Here is an 18,179-nt window from a genome sequence, read left to right as displayed (position 1 = left end):
ACTATATGAGTTAACCTGACAGCTAAGTACTCAGCAAAATAATTTATGAGGACTTTAATCAAAGGTATGCATAAAAAGGGTTACGCTTTGTTTACAATCTGTACAGCATATGACACCTTCTGTCCTTTGAACCCCACTTCAGACAAGGAAAAACTCCCCAAAAAACCCTTCAATGGGGAAATAATTGAAGAAAACTCAGGAAGAGCAACTGAGGAGGGAGCAATCTCCCTTGAAGGACAGATAAGCAATAGATGTGTGTATATCAACAGAATAAAAATTACGATAGGCCTATAGACAATCCAAATGACAAAACATAAAGGGTAAACATATCTATATATGTACTGCATGTATATCTGTAAAAGATTGTATGTGTTTTAAGTGTAGGCCTATCTTGTGATAATTTAGTTTTGTTGTGTAAAACGTACTTTTTCAATAATAGTCTCTAATCTAATTTAATTTCTAATCTAATTTAGCTGTGGCAAAAATGTAACTTGAACATTTATGACATAAAGCTTATTTAAATTGAGAGAGAGAGAGAGAGCGAGAGAGAGAGAGAGAGAGAGAGAGAGAGAGAGAGAGAGAGAGAGAAGAGAAAGATATAGAAAAACATGTATATTCATAGGCTACTCGTGATTTATGATATTGACGAACAGCAATTCGAAAAAAATAAGAACACTGTTACTGTTTTCCGTGATAATGATTGTGTTAGTCGGCCACAAATAATCATTACAGTAGCTAGTAAAACAAGTGAGAACGAGGCAAATAAAAGTATTTGGGTGACGGTTGTGATGCAGCAACTTGAGGACCTTCGGCTGTTACCATGGAGACGGTTGCGCGCCTCCGCTGCATGCGCTGGTGCTGTTGATGTGATTGGAACCTGCGCGCGCTCCCGCACTCTCCCACACTATCCCAACACACAGCCGGAAAACAGCTGATGTCATGGACAGGACGACACACGGCACAAGGAAATCCTCCTCTCGTAAGTGATTCAGTGTGTTTTCTTTCTCTGCTGCTACACTCGTCGTGTATGTAACTGGACATCCAGCTGTTGTGCTTTAAGGATGCTACTGACGCTTCGTGCTGCTGCGGGCTAGCTTGTTGGGTCTCCAGGAAGTGGAGACATTTTCATCCTCCTGAGTAGGCCTTGACTAAAATATTGTCGCGTATTTGCTACACTTTCACGTGGCCATGTTGTCACATATCATATTAGCTTCGTTTAGGACCTACGCTTGCCCACATCTTTGTATAACGTTGGCCTACGCACTGTGTATTGTTTTTGCCCAATTTAGCACCTTAGCTCTCGTCCGTTTCCATAGTAACCTTGGCTCGGTCGGTGTCATCCATTCAGCTCTCAATCTCAGTATGGATATGCATTCTTGATTGACAGCCAGTTGTGTGACAGCCCTTTTCAGGAAGTGCTGCCCGGCCATATGCCACAGCAGCTTGTTGATAAGACGGCTGAGCAGTTTCCTAAAAGGGTTTTAGGATTTCACAGTCGCCCATTAAAGCCAAGTGGGTCAGCCAAGATAGGGCCTTGTATCTTAACAGCTCCAGGTGTAGCTAGTTTTTACCAAGATTACCAAGATTGATTTGAAGTTGTCTTCAAGATTGTGCCCCACAATAACTTGTGAAGTTACACTATTATTTAGAAAATCTTTATGGCGTTTGCTGACAGTACTACTGACAACTTAAAAATGCTGCAAACGGAAACAATGGCATCGCATCTTGTAATGCGAAATGCTGTTAGACAAGATTACAAGATAAGTAATGATTAGGCTAATAAACATTTGTTATACAGTATGCCAGAAAAGGTATCATTTGTGGCAAGGATATGATGAGTTTTATTTCTTATTGGAGCCTGGGCCAGGGCCGAGTGACCTCAATATCAAGGTATAGCCTACCTTTGAAGCTGATCTAGGTAATATGTTGAGATTAAGAATGGGTTAAATGAATAAATGTAATGTGTTGCTAATAGTACCAATTTCACAGAGAATTATCAGCTGACTTGGCAGTGCCCTTCAGCTCTAAGATATGGAGCATTGTAGCATCTTTCAGCTCATTGTTTTGGTTTTATTTCCCACAACCTTACTGTTTGGCCCACTTTCACTGCTTTCATCAGCGTCATTTTCAGATGCAGCATGCAGGTGCTTTCAGCGGAAAAGCTCTGATAAACTCACTGTATGCTGCCTGCCCATCACCAAATGGCAAACCAAGTTTGCTATAAATTATTATTATTTCCTTTTTACACATTACGCAAGCATGACGGAACTTTAGCATTCATTTGGAGTTGTGTTTCTGGCCACCTGATAAATTTATCAGGTGGCCAGAAATATCAATACATATCACTATCAATAAAGATAGTAGGTAGATAGTATCATAGGTTTGTATATATACAAACCTATGATACAAACTCAATATACACTCCTTTTAGCTTTGTCTCAGTCTCCGCCAATCCCTGAAGGAAATATCTGTCGCTCTGGCTCTTTAATGCTTCATTATGTTCACCAGCTAGTTGCTTACTGTCTGTCTTTTGGTTGGTGCTGCGCAGGTAGCGCACGGTGGGTTTACAGTATCAGAGCATTTTGTCAGAAAAGAAATGCCTGCTGCTGCTGGAAACAAAGTCAATGAGAGCAGGTAGGGGGAAACTGCTGGAGTTGGGTGATAACTCTCTATGTGTTCGTCACCATGAGTGGCACATTTCACAGTACGCTTAATAATTGAAACCATTGTTCACGTAAAATATTGTGGAATGTGGCTTTAAATTAAATTCAACATGGAAATAAAGGGGGTGTCAATGTTAATGTGGCCGCTGTATGCCCATCTCCTCAGTCAGGAGCTGTATGAGTCCACCATTATCTTGAGGATGTATTGATCCCTTCCATAAATTTGAACTAAGCGCACCTACTTAAGACCAGTTTGTATAAATGCCTAATTGCCACTCAAGGCTATGGTAGAGAAAAAAAGAACTGTACAAATGTGCTGCCAGCATCAACCAAACTTTTTCTTGTCTGCTGTAATTAAGATGATACTGCCAAAGTGCACTCTTCAAGAATAAAACTTCAGCGAAAAAAGTTTGCAGGCTCCAACAAATACTCACAGTTACAATTAATCTGCCCAGTGATCGCATCCTGCCCATGAGGAACATGTCTTCTCTCCAAATGGGAAAGTAATTGCAGTCTTTGCCACCTATACTCCCACATAATAGCACTTAGACCCTGCAATTTAGTTTTCACTCTTCTTCACGTCTCCATCTGCATATGTTAAGTGTAGCAATTACACTGGGAAATTGCTTCTAACTACATGGGGTTTATATGGACAGTTTCTTTTCTTGGTAAGAGCATAAAAGGAAACAAGGGTGACACGGTTACATTGTTCTACAGTATCTGCCCATGAGTTTTTGTTCTCATTTTCTCTTTTTACTTTTTAAAAAGGTGTGCAAAGTTTTTGTCACTTTTGAACAAAAACTTCTTTGTGGAATTTCGGTCTGTTGAGGACAGGTTCAAATTTTTATTTATTCAAGTCATTTGTTGCCCGTTTACATGTTAGAGTTTAATTGAGACAGTAGATCAGGCCATTTGCTCATTTATCAAGTATACTATTAAAAAAACTTCACTACCAGACTACCAGACAATGTATTGTTCAGTTCATAGTAACTGTAAATGTAATAATTCAGTTTTTGTTTATTTCACTTGGAGATATTAGCACATTTCTTTGATGGGAACACAGAAACACTCAGAAACTGCTCATGCGCTCATGATGCAGTGACACATTTCATCTGGGCATTTGGGAATTGATGGCTTTTCCTTTTCCGATTTTTTGTGTTTATGTCGATGACATCTACAAATTGAATCTATTGCTTGATGTGTAATACCTTCACTATCCCACATTATTGAATTGAATTTCAGTGCTGTTTTTTTGAAGGATTGTTTCACCCAAATTACAAATCATGCAATTTCTCACATTCCTATCTAGCCATGCAAATAGGTTTAGATGGATCTTCTGAGGCATCTGTCTCTGAGATTTCATTCTCTATCCCAGTATAATGAAGGTGAATGGAATTGAGCTTGTGTCTCTGTTATTTTGGGTGAGAAACTACTGCCAGAGAAATGGTTCCTCTAAAAACTATTTGGCAGTGTGTTCTGTGGATTCCCCAGTGTCAAAGGGGTATTGTTTCTAGAAAGAGATGTTTTCAAATGTGCTGAGAGCCCCACAGACATTGTATTGGGGCGGCGCCAGAGATATCAGATACATATATCTCAAAATATGGACAAATATATCCAAAAACTATCATCATGGCTACATACCACTGGAGGTTAGCGAGAAAGTATGTTTTGATGTAAGTTGGGTGGAGCGAATTGATTGCATAGATATGTGCTAACGCTGCACCTCGCAGCACTTGTGAATGTTCTCTCACCCCTCTTTACTGCTCTTATGACTGCTACCATTCACTGACTGCTGCCGCAGGACCCCCAGGCCTTTAGGACATTCTCCTTTTTGCATCTCTAGTCTCTCTCTCTCTGGTTGGTCTCTCCACCCCTCTGCGACATGGGGATGAATGCACCAATGAGGAGCCTCACAGTGAGTCCCCTGGTCCTCCTCCATCTCCACCCCATCTTCTTCTTCCACAACACCTCAGTCACTCACTCACTCAGTCACTGAGTGTCGCATATATGCCTTGATGTCAGACGTGGTGGGCATTCCTGTCTCTATGAACGTACTGTAGATGTGGGTAGTGTACTGTACACCATAAGGGCCATGGTGTTAACTAACTGTTGTGTGTCATTTACAGGGTATGCCTGATCGCATGTTATGTGCAGTGCTGGAGCAATTTCAGCTTTACTTTTCCCTTTGGTATGTGCGCTTTGTCTCCATTCAGAGTGTCATTTCTTCTTGTGTTCTTATGTTGAAACGGCCTGAATATTTTTTTATTTTTCTGCATACACATATACACAAGCATACTGAACCATGGACATGCACATGTAACACTAACTCACACCTCACGCTGTACAGTAGGTTGTACAGCTTAATACGCCTTGGTGATCAATACAAAGAAGATCATGTAGGATCTTTTCGAATGGTAAGTTACTGTAGCTGTTCCAATGTGAATACACTCGTCCTGTGTTCCATGTGTGCTACGTTGTGTATCACGGTGGCCATTCAACAATGCAACAAATTTAATTTTAAAGTCCACACCTCTGTTCTGGCAATTCAAGTCAGGGTAGTTTATTTTACTGAATATACATCACAGTATACTGAAGCTTAACACTACATGTAATAACATTTAGAAGCCAGTATTGATACGGATCTTATTTAATACATTCATACTATATTTAAATATAATAACTTACAGTAAGTGTTGTCCAGCTATTTTTGTTTTTTTAAGAAGTGCACTGGTATTTTTAAAGTCAGTTACTGTTAATGTGGCCATACTGTATATGGCAAACCAAGTGCCTCTGAGCTGCATTAAGTACTGTACTCGGTATGTATGTAGATTATAATTCACATTGGACACATTGGAGTTACTAAAAGTGGTACTGCCACTGCCCAGACTTGGATGCAGCCAGTGTGTTCTCCTGTTCCTCATTTAGCGTTGTTGACTGTTTGGTTCGCCTCCCTCTCTCTGTCAGATCCACTCTCTGTATAGCACGGCAAGTCCCAGCATGCTAAAGAGGAAACAGAGTTCACGGGTCGAGGCCCAGCCCATGACCGACTTTGGGCCGGATGAGACCCTCGCAGACAGTGCTGACATCTTCTGGATCAACAAACCAGTGAGTGTACTCGCATGTCAGGGTCAGCTTAACACAATGTCATTTGTTCCATTCATGCCAGATATTTAAATTATTTGTAAGTCACACTTAATTAATGTATTTCCTTTGAAATGCTGTTTTACAAATATGGCAAGGTTATTCAAATAGCGGGACAGCAAAGAATATAACAAAATATTATAGAACCGTTTATCATTGTTTCTTCTTTTGTCCTCTTTCTGCAGTGGGTGCACTCCCTGCTGCGGGCCTGTGCCATCATCAGTGTCATCTCTGTGTGTATGAACACCCCCAAGACATTTGAGCATTACCCTCCGTTGCAGTATGTGACCTTCACGCTGGACACACTGCTCATGTTCCTATACACCGCAGAGATGATTGCCAAGATGCACATCAGAGGAATCATCAAGGTAGCAACTGACAGAGTTACATGGTCATAGGTAGCAAATTACCAAAATCAAGCTATAAGATTACATTGTTTTTTTCTCCACACAACTAAAATATTGAACTTTAAAATACCAACAAAGAAAACAGAAGATACATTGAACTAAAGAGGGAAAATGCTGTTTTTATTGTGACTTGGAATCCACACTGTAACACATGAATATGCCATTTTAAATATTAAATAAATGAATAAATACATAAATAAATAAATATGCCTATGAAATACATCCTAAAATAAATAAATGAGGAAATAAAATAAATGTAAATATAAATATACAAAATTAGTCAATATAGTTAAATAAATAGGTGTTACTTTAATTTCATTTTTCAGGGGACTTTTATTTCATAATGTCACATTTATTTATTTCCCTCTATTTATTTCCATTTGTTATATTCAAATGAAGGGGCATGGCTATCTCACAGCCTCAGACCATACAGTCTATGCCTCAGGCCAAAACAACTAGTTGTGCCATGCTACATCCTGTGACGCCCTGCAGTGCCCTACAGCTATGCTCAGCTGTGCCATGCTATATCCTGTAAGGCCCTGCAGTGCCCTGCTACGACATGAACTACTACGATTATTATTTCTAGTCACTGTTCCATTATCTTTATTGTGACTATTATTGCCACTGTTCATCACACCCCCAACCGGCACCGCCTAGCAAGAGCCTGGGTCTGTCCGAGGTTTCTTCCTAAAAGTCTCGCTAAATGCTTGCTCTTGGGGGAATTACTGGAATTGTTGGGTATTTGTAAATTATTGAGTGTGGTCTAGACATACTCTATCTATAAAGTGTCCTTAGATAACTCTTGTTATGATTTGATACTATAAATAAAATTTAATTGATTTGGCCCGGGTGCTCCTTCTCCTCCCTGCGTCTCTCCGGTGCTGGGTCTTGCTGTTGCCTTTTTTTTTCTTCAAATAGCAGCTAGCTAGCAGCTAGCCACCAGCCCGTTGTGACCCGGGTCCCTGGTGCTGGCTCTGGTTTGACTGCGGAGCTGGCGTAAGCCACTCTCGTCCTGGCGAATCAGTCTTAGCGGCAGGGACCGCACTAGCTAGTTAACCTGGGAACCAGGCAAATCTGCCGAAATCATGTTTTATTTCCTCTGGCTAATTTACCGATGTGAGTCTGTTGTCCGCTGTGCGTTGGGTGCAAAATAGGAATGATACATGCGTCGGTGTACAAAGTCAATTGCACTGGGTGCAAGATAGGGCCCATAAACTTTCTGTATTTCATTCTGATCAATAGTTATTGTAAAAACATTATGTGTTTTTAGTCTTATAGAAAAGCACATGGAAACAGTTTTTTCACAGTTCATAGTTATGAAATTGTTTTTAAGTCCGATGATTTAACACAATTCAAATCCAAAGTATACAGATAATGTTCTAAAGAAGCATCCAGAAACAGACAGCTGGTAGATGAAAGGCATAATTACTGCCATAAAAAAAGTGTGGACAGCTTAATTGGCAAATCAAGGATAACAAGCAGGGAGGCACTGGAGGACACAGATTTAGAATCACAAGTGCAGGAAAACAGTATAAAACTGGAATATTTCTTCTTCTTTCTCTTGTTGTTCCTTTTAGTTCTTAAAGGTAGATCAAACCCATCTTTGTCTGTAAATTGGGGAGGTATTTTTCTGTTTATTTTCTGTGTATGTCAAGTAAAATTCAACTTGTGTAAATGATGCACCCGTCACAGATTAGAACTTTCAGATTTGTGGATTTATTCAACATGTCTATAACCTTGACACTTGGAAGTCATATTTTGTAGTTAGTTGATGAAAGTGCCTGCACAAAACAAACAATGCACACAGCGTGGTAAAGTACAGTAATTGTATGCTTTTGTTCTTGTCAGTGTGTAATCAAACATGGTCTCTGTAGAGTGTCTCAGAACACACCCTCCAATTTGCAGCCTGTCTTCCTGACCCCCTAAGAGCGTCTTACAGACTCTCTATCTGTAAGTGGTTATTAAGTATGCTCATTTTTGCTGGCCCTATGACATTTCAGTTTCTTCACACTTCAGGGGACTATTCATTTTTTGTCTTATCATGTTGAACACAAAGCTCTTTGAATATTGTTGTCAGACTGTCAAAATGGGCACAGTAATTTCAGATTGTGTGTGTTATTTTCCTTGGATATTGCTATGCCATTACTTTTTCACACAACAGCTTTCTATCACAGTAAAAGCTTCCTCTGTCAGATTTTTAGAAGGTGATGGTTTGCACTTGATATTGGCAATTTTCAGAACCATGACGACATTATTAAAGCCTTAAAACATCACAGGATGTCTTGTATTTGTTAGAATACATCAGCTTTTTTGAAAAATATGGCCTTGGATAATGATGATGCTCATTTATTCTTGTTCATATTTTTTGCTCCTGTTCTTTTATTCCAAGTATTCTCTCATTTTTGGCCTTTTGCTGATGCCTCCTCTTTCTTTGTTTTGTCTCTGCACAGGGGGATAACTCCTATGTAAAGGATCGCTGGTGTATGTTTGATGGATTCATGGTGTTTTTCATCTGGGTGTCCCTGGTGCTGCAGGTATAATGCAACATTTACAATTACAGGTTTCTCTGTAATTATATTGGCATTTTCTTCCTGCAAGTGCTTGTACAGCTTGACATAAAGCAATCAATTGTAGTAGCTGTTTTTTACTTCGTAACAATCCATTTCTCTTTGTTTTAGGTGTTTGAAATAGCAGAGCTTGTGGATCAGATGTCTCCATGGGGAATGTTGAGAATCCCCCGAGCGCTCATTATGATCCGGGCCTTCAGGATCTACTTCCGCTTCGAGCTTCCTCGCTCTCGCATCACCAACATACTGAAGTAGAAAACTGTCATGAGCATTTCTCTACACTATGGTCTTCACACTTAATGGATAGCCATACACGTAACAATATGCCTTTCTTTACTCTTCTGCTTTGCAGGCGATCTGGGGAACAGATCTGGAGTGTCTCCATCTTCCTGCTCTTTTTTCTCCTGCTCTATGGAATTCTGGGTGTTCAAATGTTTGGAACATTCAACCACCACTGTGTTACTAATGATACACAGAGAGGGTAAGAACAACGTACATTCAACCTTTATTTATCCTTGAGCGATCATTAAGGGCGACCCTCATTTACAATGTCATTGAGTCAGATTACAAACAAAAATACAGAACAACAACACAGAAAGTACAATCATAAGAAATATAGAAAGACAATAAAACATTCAGAATTGGAAAAATAAATTGGGATAATAAGGATGCAAAAGAAAATACAGTTACAAGTAGAAGAAAAAAGCAGTTACAAGTAGAAGGTTGCAGGTTTAGAATCAGATTTCTGAATTGTCCAAGAGGCACAATTGAGTCGATTTTATGAAGTATAAAGACATGTAACTTTGGATGCCTTTTTTGTTTCAACTAAGCAATTGTACTAAACTGTCATCCTTCAGCTTTTTAATGAACACCTTTAAATACCTGATGGAGGTTGTCTTTCCCAGCTTTAACGGACATGGTGATGCATTTTATGTTTACTGAAGTAATAATGGTTAATGAAGTAGTTTTAAGAAGCTAAATGATAAATACTGTACATTGAGTGTCTTTCTTATTACAGTACAGTATATGGACTAGGGCCATCACTAAGTGCAGAACACCATTGGTACACACATAAGGTACAAGCATAGATGAGCCTAAATGCATCTGCGCATTACAGCCTACAAAAGCCAATCTAAAATAATTCACCAGCAAGCATATTTGATCATAACATAAATAGCCTATGAATACAGCTACTGAAAAACTCAAAATATACTGTAGGCTCACTCATCTGTGTTGATGAGTTCTTCCTGCAGGCTTTGTGCTTGAAAGTTTGTTACTTATGAGTTCTGGAAATTGGTTTGCAGAGGTAGCTTGTATTACAATCTGCCTATGTGAAACACTGCAGGGGTCTGCACAATCTAGATGCTACATTAAAAGATCAGAAATTTTAAAAAGACAAACTCTATATCCAGCTGTTATATTCCATATAGCATTTATATTGCAGTATGTCATATATACTTTCAAGCTCTTCCTTCTCCATTTCTTTGCTTACCTTTTCTTACAGAATCTCACAGCCGTTTGTTTGTTACAGCTCAAATAGATAGTGTACAGTCATGTGGATCTATTGGCCTATCAGTGCCATTGCCCAAGTTAACAGCTGCATACAGTAGTTTTAAAATACAGTGAATTGCTATCTCTGTGATGTGACAGTTAAAATCCATTACACTCTGAAACAACAGGTTTAACCAAAACGATATCATGAAGAATATTTATAGCAATTATACTGCTCATCGCTACCTTCAGATTCCAGCCAGAGATGGGACGTTATCAAAGGTTCTAACAGAGATAAAGCTTTGATAACTTGGTCCTCTTTTTTCCACAATTGTGTTATGAGAATAAATATTGTACATATTGACAAAAAAAAGATGACTTGATGGTGAATATCTAATGTCAAACTTGGTGCTCGACGCAAAATACAGTTTTTTATGGACCAGCTGTTAACAGGATTGCTTAAAAACAATACCCTTCCCCTGCACAATGCCAAGGTAATACATTTAGTGTGACAGCTCAGTTACAGAGTCGATAAAGTTAAAAAGTGTGTGCAGTGTAGTGAATAAAAACGTAAAACGGTGTACTGTTTACACCCCCATTGTGACATCCTGCTTTAATGAATTACCGCAAAGCAAACCAATGATGGGTCAGCCTGATCAGTCAGTCTGACAGATCTTGACAGCATCTCATCTTTTGTGATCAATTTGGTGTGACCGTCTAAGCAGTAACACATTAACTTGGCTTTTTTTAAAGTGGAGCAGCACCTCTGAACAACCTAATATTTCGGGAGCTGTTTTGGTCATTCTTATACATTTTTTAATTATAGTAATTTAGAGGGTACATAGGCAGGAGCTTCCTGCTGAAATACGTTGTTTACTTTTAAACAATGGTGGTCAGCATATTCTTGCAACAGGAAACCCAACAACTTGTGGGCGGGTGGGAATGTAAAGTCACATTCTTTAAAAACAATATAGCAATTTTGGGTGAAAAATGAAAATGATTCAATTAAAAATATCCATGAACTTGAATTTAACTTAACCTACTTTTTAATTATCTTTAAACAAAATGAATTAAAGTGAAATGACCAGTATTATAATGTTGAAATTCTATAGAACCCCCTGGCTACCAGCACTGGGGGAGATGTGGGATTGGGGATGTTTGACAGTGTGTGCACATTGCTGTAAAAAAAAACAACCCAATATGTATTTAAAAACATTTGTGAAGAATTTGATTTAAACTATTCAGTTGAGGATGTTGATATGATACAGAGAATAGGAATCTCTGTGGAGACAAAAGATGGGGGAAGCAACCATCATGGTTAATTTCCCAGGCTGCAGGGAGAGCTAATACTAATTATAATAATTTAAATGTCCTACATTGTCCAGTATGAAGCTCATTCCTGCTCAAGCGCTACCCATTTATCTCTCTTTACCGATTGTGTGCCTAAGCACCTTACACTTCATACATTGTCCATTAGTAGGAAAGAAAGCACACAACATTGTCATATTTATAGCTCTGACATCCCTCTATACCATCATTCCAAAAGTGGCGCGGCGGCACATCTAATTTGTTTGCTGCTGCGCTCCTTTCCCCAAGTCAATCACATATATATGCTTCAATGGGGTATTTTTGAAATATGTCACACAAGGACTGTTGTATCTAATCTCTATCTGCCATATGCCCTTAGCACAACGTCAAAGCGCCCTAGCTTTTCAAAAACAAGGGATGTGATGGGAATTGGGAAAAAATAGCAGGGGACACATTTTCTGATATGGATATTAGATGAAAATGGTTTTGGATTTGTGAACAAAATAGGGTGTCCTCTCCTGGATGTCAGGATGGCTATTTAAATAATTACATACATGACTTTGTTAAGTATGAATTAGATCTAATGAATGGGGCTTTTATGTTTTGTAGCATCCTTTTAAAGCTATTTTTTGGTTTGAGTGTTATTCTAAATAGAAAAGTCTTTTTAAAAAATAATATATAGGCTTTTTTGAATGACATGATACAATCATTTCTGGGATTCAACCAAATGAACGCATTATTGATTAGATATTTTGAACCAATTAATGTAATAGTAACATTTTAGAGGGTGTAAGCATGTCTCTTTTATGAAAGAAATGTGATATAAAAACATGTTTATTAAAGGTGCAATATGTAATACTGAGAGCTAATGTTTAAAATAGTTACTGCAGTACAAATTCAAAATACTGGAGAGAGTTGTCTCCCCCGCCCCCTCCTCCCCAGACTCGAAGTTCACGGAGGTTGCCAGGCTGAGACTGCAGCGTCCACAACAATGTTGCTAGACACTTGTTTCACATAGCCAGACATTATGTCACAGCACAGCGGAGTAGCTAACGTTAGATGCTGGCTATATTGACAGTCATAAAAGCCTGTGCTCACGCGGAGCTCTGTACCCAACTAACAGACACACTTTTTTGGCTTTGAATTAAAGCATAACTGTTGGCAAAATGCAACCTAGGGTCTTTTTGTGAATGTACCCGAGTCAAACTTTCGTTTAAAAGCATATTTTTGGACGGAAGCGCCACTTTTAAGATGTACCATATTTTAGTTTTTCGGTCAAATGGCCTTTTGAATGGGAGTAATAGGGGCACTTTTATGCTAGCCTCAAAATAGCTATTTTTAAAATGCTAAGAAGGCTCGACACAACATGAAACTTTGCTCGAAGTATCACCAGTCACGCAACGGTTAGAAACATGCTGTTTTTTTTTTTTTTTATTTTAGGTTGGGTAGAATCTATCTCCGTTGATCCTGTTCGTTTGTTTGCTGCTTTCATGGCTATACTAACGTTACAGCTGTAGTGCGCTGGGTTTACGTTTTTACAGGTATATCTGGCAACCCGGCCTGGCTGTCAATGATAACAACACACAGGCCAAAACACAAAGAGGAATTCCGTCACGGAACGGACATTTTACAAGGAGAAAATACTGGCATTAGCATTGTTGTCAGAAAAGATAGTATTTCAACGTAGCATGTTTCCTTAATATCTGATGACGCACTGGGGTCATTTTTGGATTTATTACAGTAAATATATTACATATTGGACCTTTAAGATTACTTTGTTTTCAAATTGGATAGAGAACGTAAGAAAAAGGGTATTGTTAGTGTAGTGCTTCATATACTAAAACACACTGATTCAGTGCATTATGTTCTGAGGTGGGCAAAAGCTGTTGACCAGACTCACATTTTCAATTATATAAAACATTACAAATAAATTCTGGTTTGATGAAATAACAGATTCAGAAAACCAATTATAAATAATGTCTTATCACATATATGGTTTGATTTTCTAATTATTACTGGACATTTGTTTTCTGATTTGAGGCTTCATTTATCTCCTCTTTGTCATCAAGAAAAGTGATTTATTTGATAAGATACAGTGGTATTATTCAGTCCAGTATAATAAGCTTTATCGGATTCATCACTATGCCTCTGATTGCCCTTTGCGATGTGCAATAAATTATCCCTTCTGATCCTGTACCCCTTAATAAACAATTTGGATGAATGTCTGGGCAGCCAATTTGAAGGCATTCATTTTCATTAGAGAAATAAAGCAGCCCCTGAAATAACACCTGTGGCTAAAAGACAGGGAGACAGGAAAAGAGGGAGAGGGCACAGTGTGTGTTTGTACTCTGTATGTGTGTGCACACAAGCAATATTCATCTGTGTATGTGTGTTTGTCATGCTTATATTACATTTGTAACTGGCCATACATTTTTCACCTTAACCATAAACTCTGAACCCCGATTTCATTATACATCCTAGTATCAGCGTCAAATCTTAAAATGATCTCACGGCTCACCATTGATTTTGAAATCCACTTGGACCTTTAAGATACAAAAGTTCTGTCTTCATTTTGCTGTGAGCTGTTACTATTTGTATTCACACATTACAGTATATATTTTTCTCTATTTAAGATATTATTTCCATGTACCAGACGTTGCATACATTTGATTTAATAAGTGTTTTTTCTTCTTCTTTTGGTCAGTAATGTGACATGGAACAGCTTGGCCATCCCAGACACCCATTGTTCCCCTGATGGGGAGGGCTACCAGTGTCCTCATGGCTTCAAATGCGAGGACCTGGAAGACCTGGGCCTCAGCCGACAGGAGCTCGGTTATAGTGGCTTCAATGAACTAGGTATGAGCTATACACTTACACATTTCATACATTCAAACACGTACACATAACTGTCTGATGACAACTAAATTAAGTAATTCACATTAATATTAACTTCTGTTGTCACTTAACTGTATAGTATATTCTGTTAAGCAATTTGGAAGAATGACCCTGTGTGAGAAAGTGAGAGCTAAAATGATGCCAACAGCATAGCTTTGGCGTGAAGCTCTGCCATTCAGAAGCATCCTGCATTCTTATTCTTATCAGCAGAACATCGCTCAAATCCAGTGTCAGTGCACAGTGCAGAGCCCCTTATCTTTAGATAGCCGTGAAGGAGAGTGAGAGCCTCACAGTAAACAAACCTTCATTTAGATATTATAGACTGGAACATGGCACATTCAATGCAATTTGCAGCCTAAATGTATTGGTCTATGAACACACTTTATAAATATTAATTTAGCTTTTAATGTGAAGCTTAAGTGCCTTGTATAAAAACCCACATTTTATTATTATGGACATTCTTAGTTATAGGAATGGTTCTTGTTTCCTAAGTAGGGAATTGAGATGCGCTATTTTTAGTCACATCGAAGACTTCGACATCGAAGACACTTAAAACAATAATGTGAGGTGCTTAATAGTTAAATTGATAGATTCCGACTACTGTTATTGATGTGCTATCTGTCAGTTACATTTGCCAGCTGCTGTCAGCTACTGGTTACTTTACTGATAACAATAAAATAATATGGAGTGGTGTTTCTTCCCTCATTAAATCATCTTTGGCTGAGTGTTAAAAGTACAGACAGTTCATTTGCAGAGAGTACATTAACCAGAAAACGGCCAAGAGTTTCATTTTGTAGCTTGGCCAACTCACAGAATTTACATTAATTAGCTACATCTGACCAAATGTGTCGATGACATAGGCATGCTTAAAGATAATTTCATCAGATGCCAAATAGTTAGAATTCTAAGTCTTGTCATTATAAAGAAGGGATGGGAACCATGAGGATACCGGGGTACTGTTTTTCATCCTGTACGCTGTCAGAATGTACTCTTATAATATAGAAACTCAAGGTAATGTTTTTTTGAAAGGCTTAGTCTGAGGGGAGCCATGATAATTGGTGTGAAGCTCACAGACATCAGCGTTTGGCGCAAAAGACCGATACTGACACTTGTTTCAATAACAATCTCTGCTTTTTTATCTGACTGTACATCTCTCTGACTCATGTGTCTGTCTTTGTTTAGGTACGAGTATCTTTACTGTGTATGAGGCTGCATCACAGGAGGGTTGGGTGTTCCTCATGTACAGAGCCATTGACAGCTTCCCTCGCTGGCGCTCCTACTTCTACTTTATTACTCTAATTTTCTTCTTGGCATGGCTTGTCAAGGTGAGCGCGAATCTCTCTCTACTGCACTTTTCCTAATGCTTTTAAGCTCCTATGGCATCGCAGCAGGGGATAGTTGAACACTGAGAGGTTTTGGTTAATTGACATAACCTAACCTTTTTCCTACAGACATAAAGATTTCCCCTTGTTAGTAGAATGTTCTCTGGCTAATGAGAGAATGAATATCACGACACAGATAGTGAAAGGAAGTCAAGAGACGGGAGATGCACATTTATTTTTAATTGTCACAACACTATTTCTCTCCCGCTGTCTCTGTTTCACTCTCTCTGTCTTTCTCCTTCACAGAATGTGTTCATTGCAGTCATCATCGAGACATTTGCTGAGATAAGAGTGCAATTTCAGCAGATGTGGGGGTCAAGGAGCAGCACCACATCTACTGCTACAACACAGGTACGACTATCACAGTCACAGACACACAAGCTGATAAAGTAGCAGTTGAGTGTAAACAATTTGTTCAGAGTTCTGCTCATCAAAGTTGCATGAATTCGGAAGATTCTAAGGAATGAAACACATTTTGACAGGAATGGCTTTCTTAAGGGTTACGAGAGTGCATCTTCATTAGGGCTTTGACTCCAAACTATAATTCAAATATTTAAAAAAATACTGATATTGGAACGAATATTAGGCAGCCCTTAATATTCAAACCTGTTATGGGCATTATTTTTTTGTTTGCTTGTAAACATTGTTTTCAATTCAGATTCCGAGGCTTTTTCACGCCTGGTGAAGTTGTGAATCGTGAGCTCATTAGCAAGGCAATATTGGTAATCTGGGCTCCTGTAGGTGACGTTAGCGTCCAGGTTAGCGCCTATTTTGTATACCAAAACAATGGCCGCGCCAACGCCTACAACTACGCCTGATGAGGACTTGGAAATCTACACTCCTGACAATTTGAAAAGCCACGTGTGGCGCTACTTTGGTTTCCCAAAGAAACAGGGAAAAATCATGAGTAAGGAGTGATATGTAAAATATGTAGGACCAAACTCACATACCACGCGACGACCAGCAACTTGAGAGCTCATCTGTCAACACTACATCCCAGCAAGCTGGAAGAGGAGGAGGAGGAGGGGGAGGGATCGGGGGCGAGGCAGGCCAGAATCGACTCCATGCTATCTCCTTCACGAGGGGAGAGACAGGGGGAATGACATGCAGCAAAGGGCCGCAGGGCTGAGTCGAACCCGCAACCTCTGAAAAGAGCTTGGAAAAGAATCACTTCTCCTTGGTGTTAAAAGGAACCCTTTCAGGTAGTTTGGGCAACAGGAGGCTTCCAAGATACATCCCAATGGAGGTATTCTGGGTGTGTCTAAGACCCAGAACATACTAGAGGATATGGCTAGGGATCTTTTTTTCAATCTCTCTACCTCATTTCCTGTCATCTCTCTACTATTACTATCTAATAAAGGCACAAAATGCCCCTCAAAATAATTCCATACAACAAGATAGCTAAGGTTGCAAATGTTAGGCTGTTAATAAAACAACATGAACCACTTAGCGAGTGACAACCCCAAAGTTTAAGTAAGCAACTTTGGCAAATATCATGAAAGACATTTGTCCTAAAGGGTTTAAAATGTATTTTAAAGTAGCAACTTGTTACTCTTTTTACTAAATTTGATTTTGTCCAATATGGATGTTAAAAAGCAAATTACAAGATTGTTACCTCAAAAGGTGCTTTGTGCTCATATTTTTCACCATCTTTTTTCTATCACAGCTTCTACATTTTCATAAAATTAGGCCATATATGGATATACACTAGAGAGAGATTATAAGGAATATGGTCTGAAAAGACATTCAATGTCATAAAGAAGTGATTTGAGTAAGGGAAAAGCAATAATAAAAAGGGTTAGCAGTTTCTGGATGTTTATTCTAGAAATGCCCGTACATTCCTCACCATCGTTCAGTCCAGACAGCATTCATTTATATCAGTGATTAACATTTGCTTGACATTCAAGTTGGAACGTTTAGCTGTCGTACAAATGTCCTTTCAGGTATGATAGGGGTTGTTGTGTGGTCTTGATTAATGCTTATTTTTCTCTTGAAGTGAGGAGCATTTGATTGCCTCCTCCACGCTTACAGTAGACTACTCTGGATTGACGAAGAGGGTTGGGAGGTGGGTTTGAAGCAGAGAAAATCAAGAGAGGGAGAGAGCGAAAGTATTTTGTACATTTTTGTTTTACATTTAAAAACTGGGAAGATGAGAAAACAGCCAATCTGAAATGTTATTTGTTTCAGAGCTGTAGTCACAGAGAATATGTAACACAATACATGTAAAGAAAAAACTCATAAATACAACAATTATTAATGTATTCTGCAGATATTTTGTTTATTTCAAAGAAAAGCATTCATTGGCCTGTCACTGTTATACGCTTG

General features: G+C 38.8%; 1 protein-coding gene across 1 annotated transcript in view; it reads left to right on the top strand.

Moving 5' to 3' along the window:
* The first annotated feature begins 915 nt into the window (after positions 1–915).
* The window catches only part of nalcn (sodium leak channel, non-selective), a 71,762-nt gene continuing 54,498 nt past the window's right edge, over positions 916–18,179 (top strand). The window contains exons 1-9 of the mRNA XM_078262339.1: positions 916–979; positions 5,628–5,768; positions 5,990–6,172; positions 8,662–8,745; positions 8,890–9,029; positions 9,131–9,259; positions 14,282–14,433; positions 15,655–15,797; positions 16,101–16,205. Of these exons, the coding sequence (XP_078118465.1) occupies positions 935–979; positions 5,628–5,768; positions 5,990–6,172; positions 8,662–8,745; positions 8,890–9,029; positions 9,131–9,259; positions 14,282–14,433; positions 15,655–15,797; positions 16,101–16,205 (1,122 nt within the window). The 5' untranslated portion in view covers positions 916–934. The remainder of the gene's footprint in view (positions 980–5,627; positions 5,769–5,989; positions 6,173–8,661; positions 8,746–8,889; positions 9,030–9,130; positions 9,260–14,281; positions 14,434–15,654; positions 15,798–16,100; positions 16,206–18,179) is intronic.

Source organism: Sander vitreus, chromosome 11 (genome assembly GCF_031162955.1).
Source record: "Sander vitreus isolate 19-12246 chromosome 11, sanVit1, whole genome shotgun sequence".
Lineage (NCBI taxonomy): Eukaryota > Metazoa > Chordata > Actinopteri > Perciformes > Percidae > Sander > Sander vitreus.
Note: the sequence above shows the minus strand (reverse complement) of the source record. Positions and strands in the feature narration are given on the sequence as shown.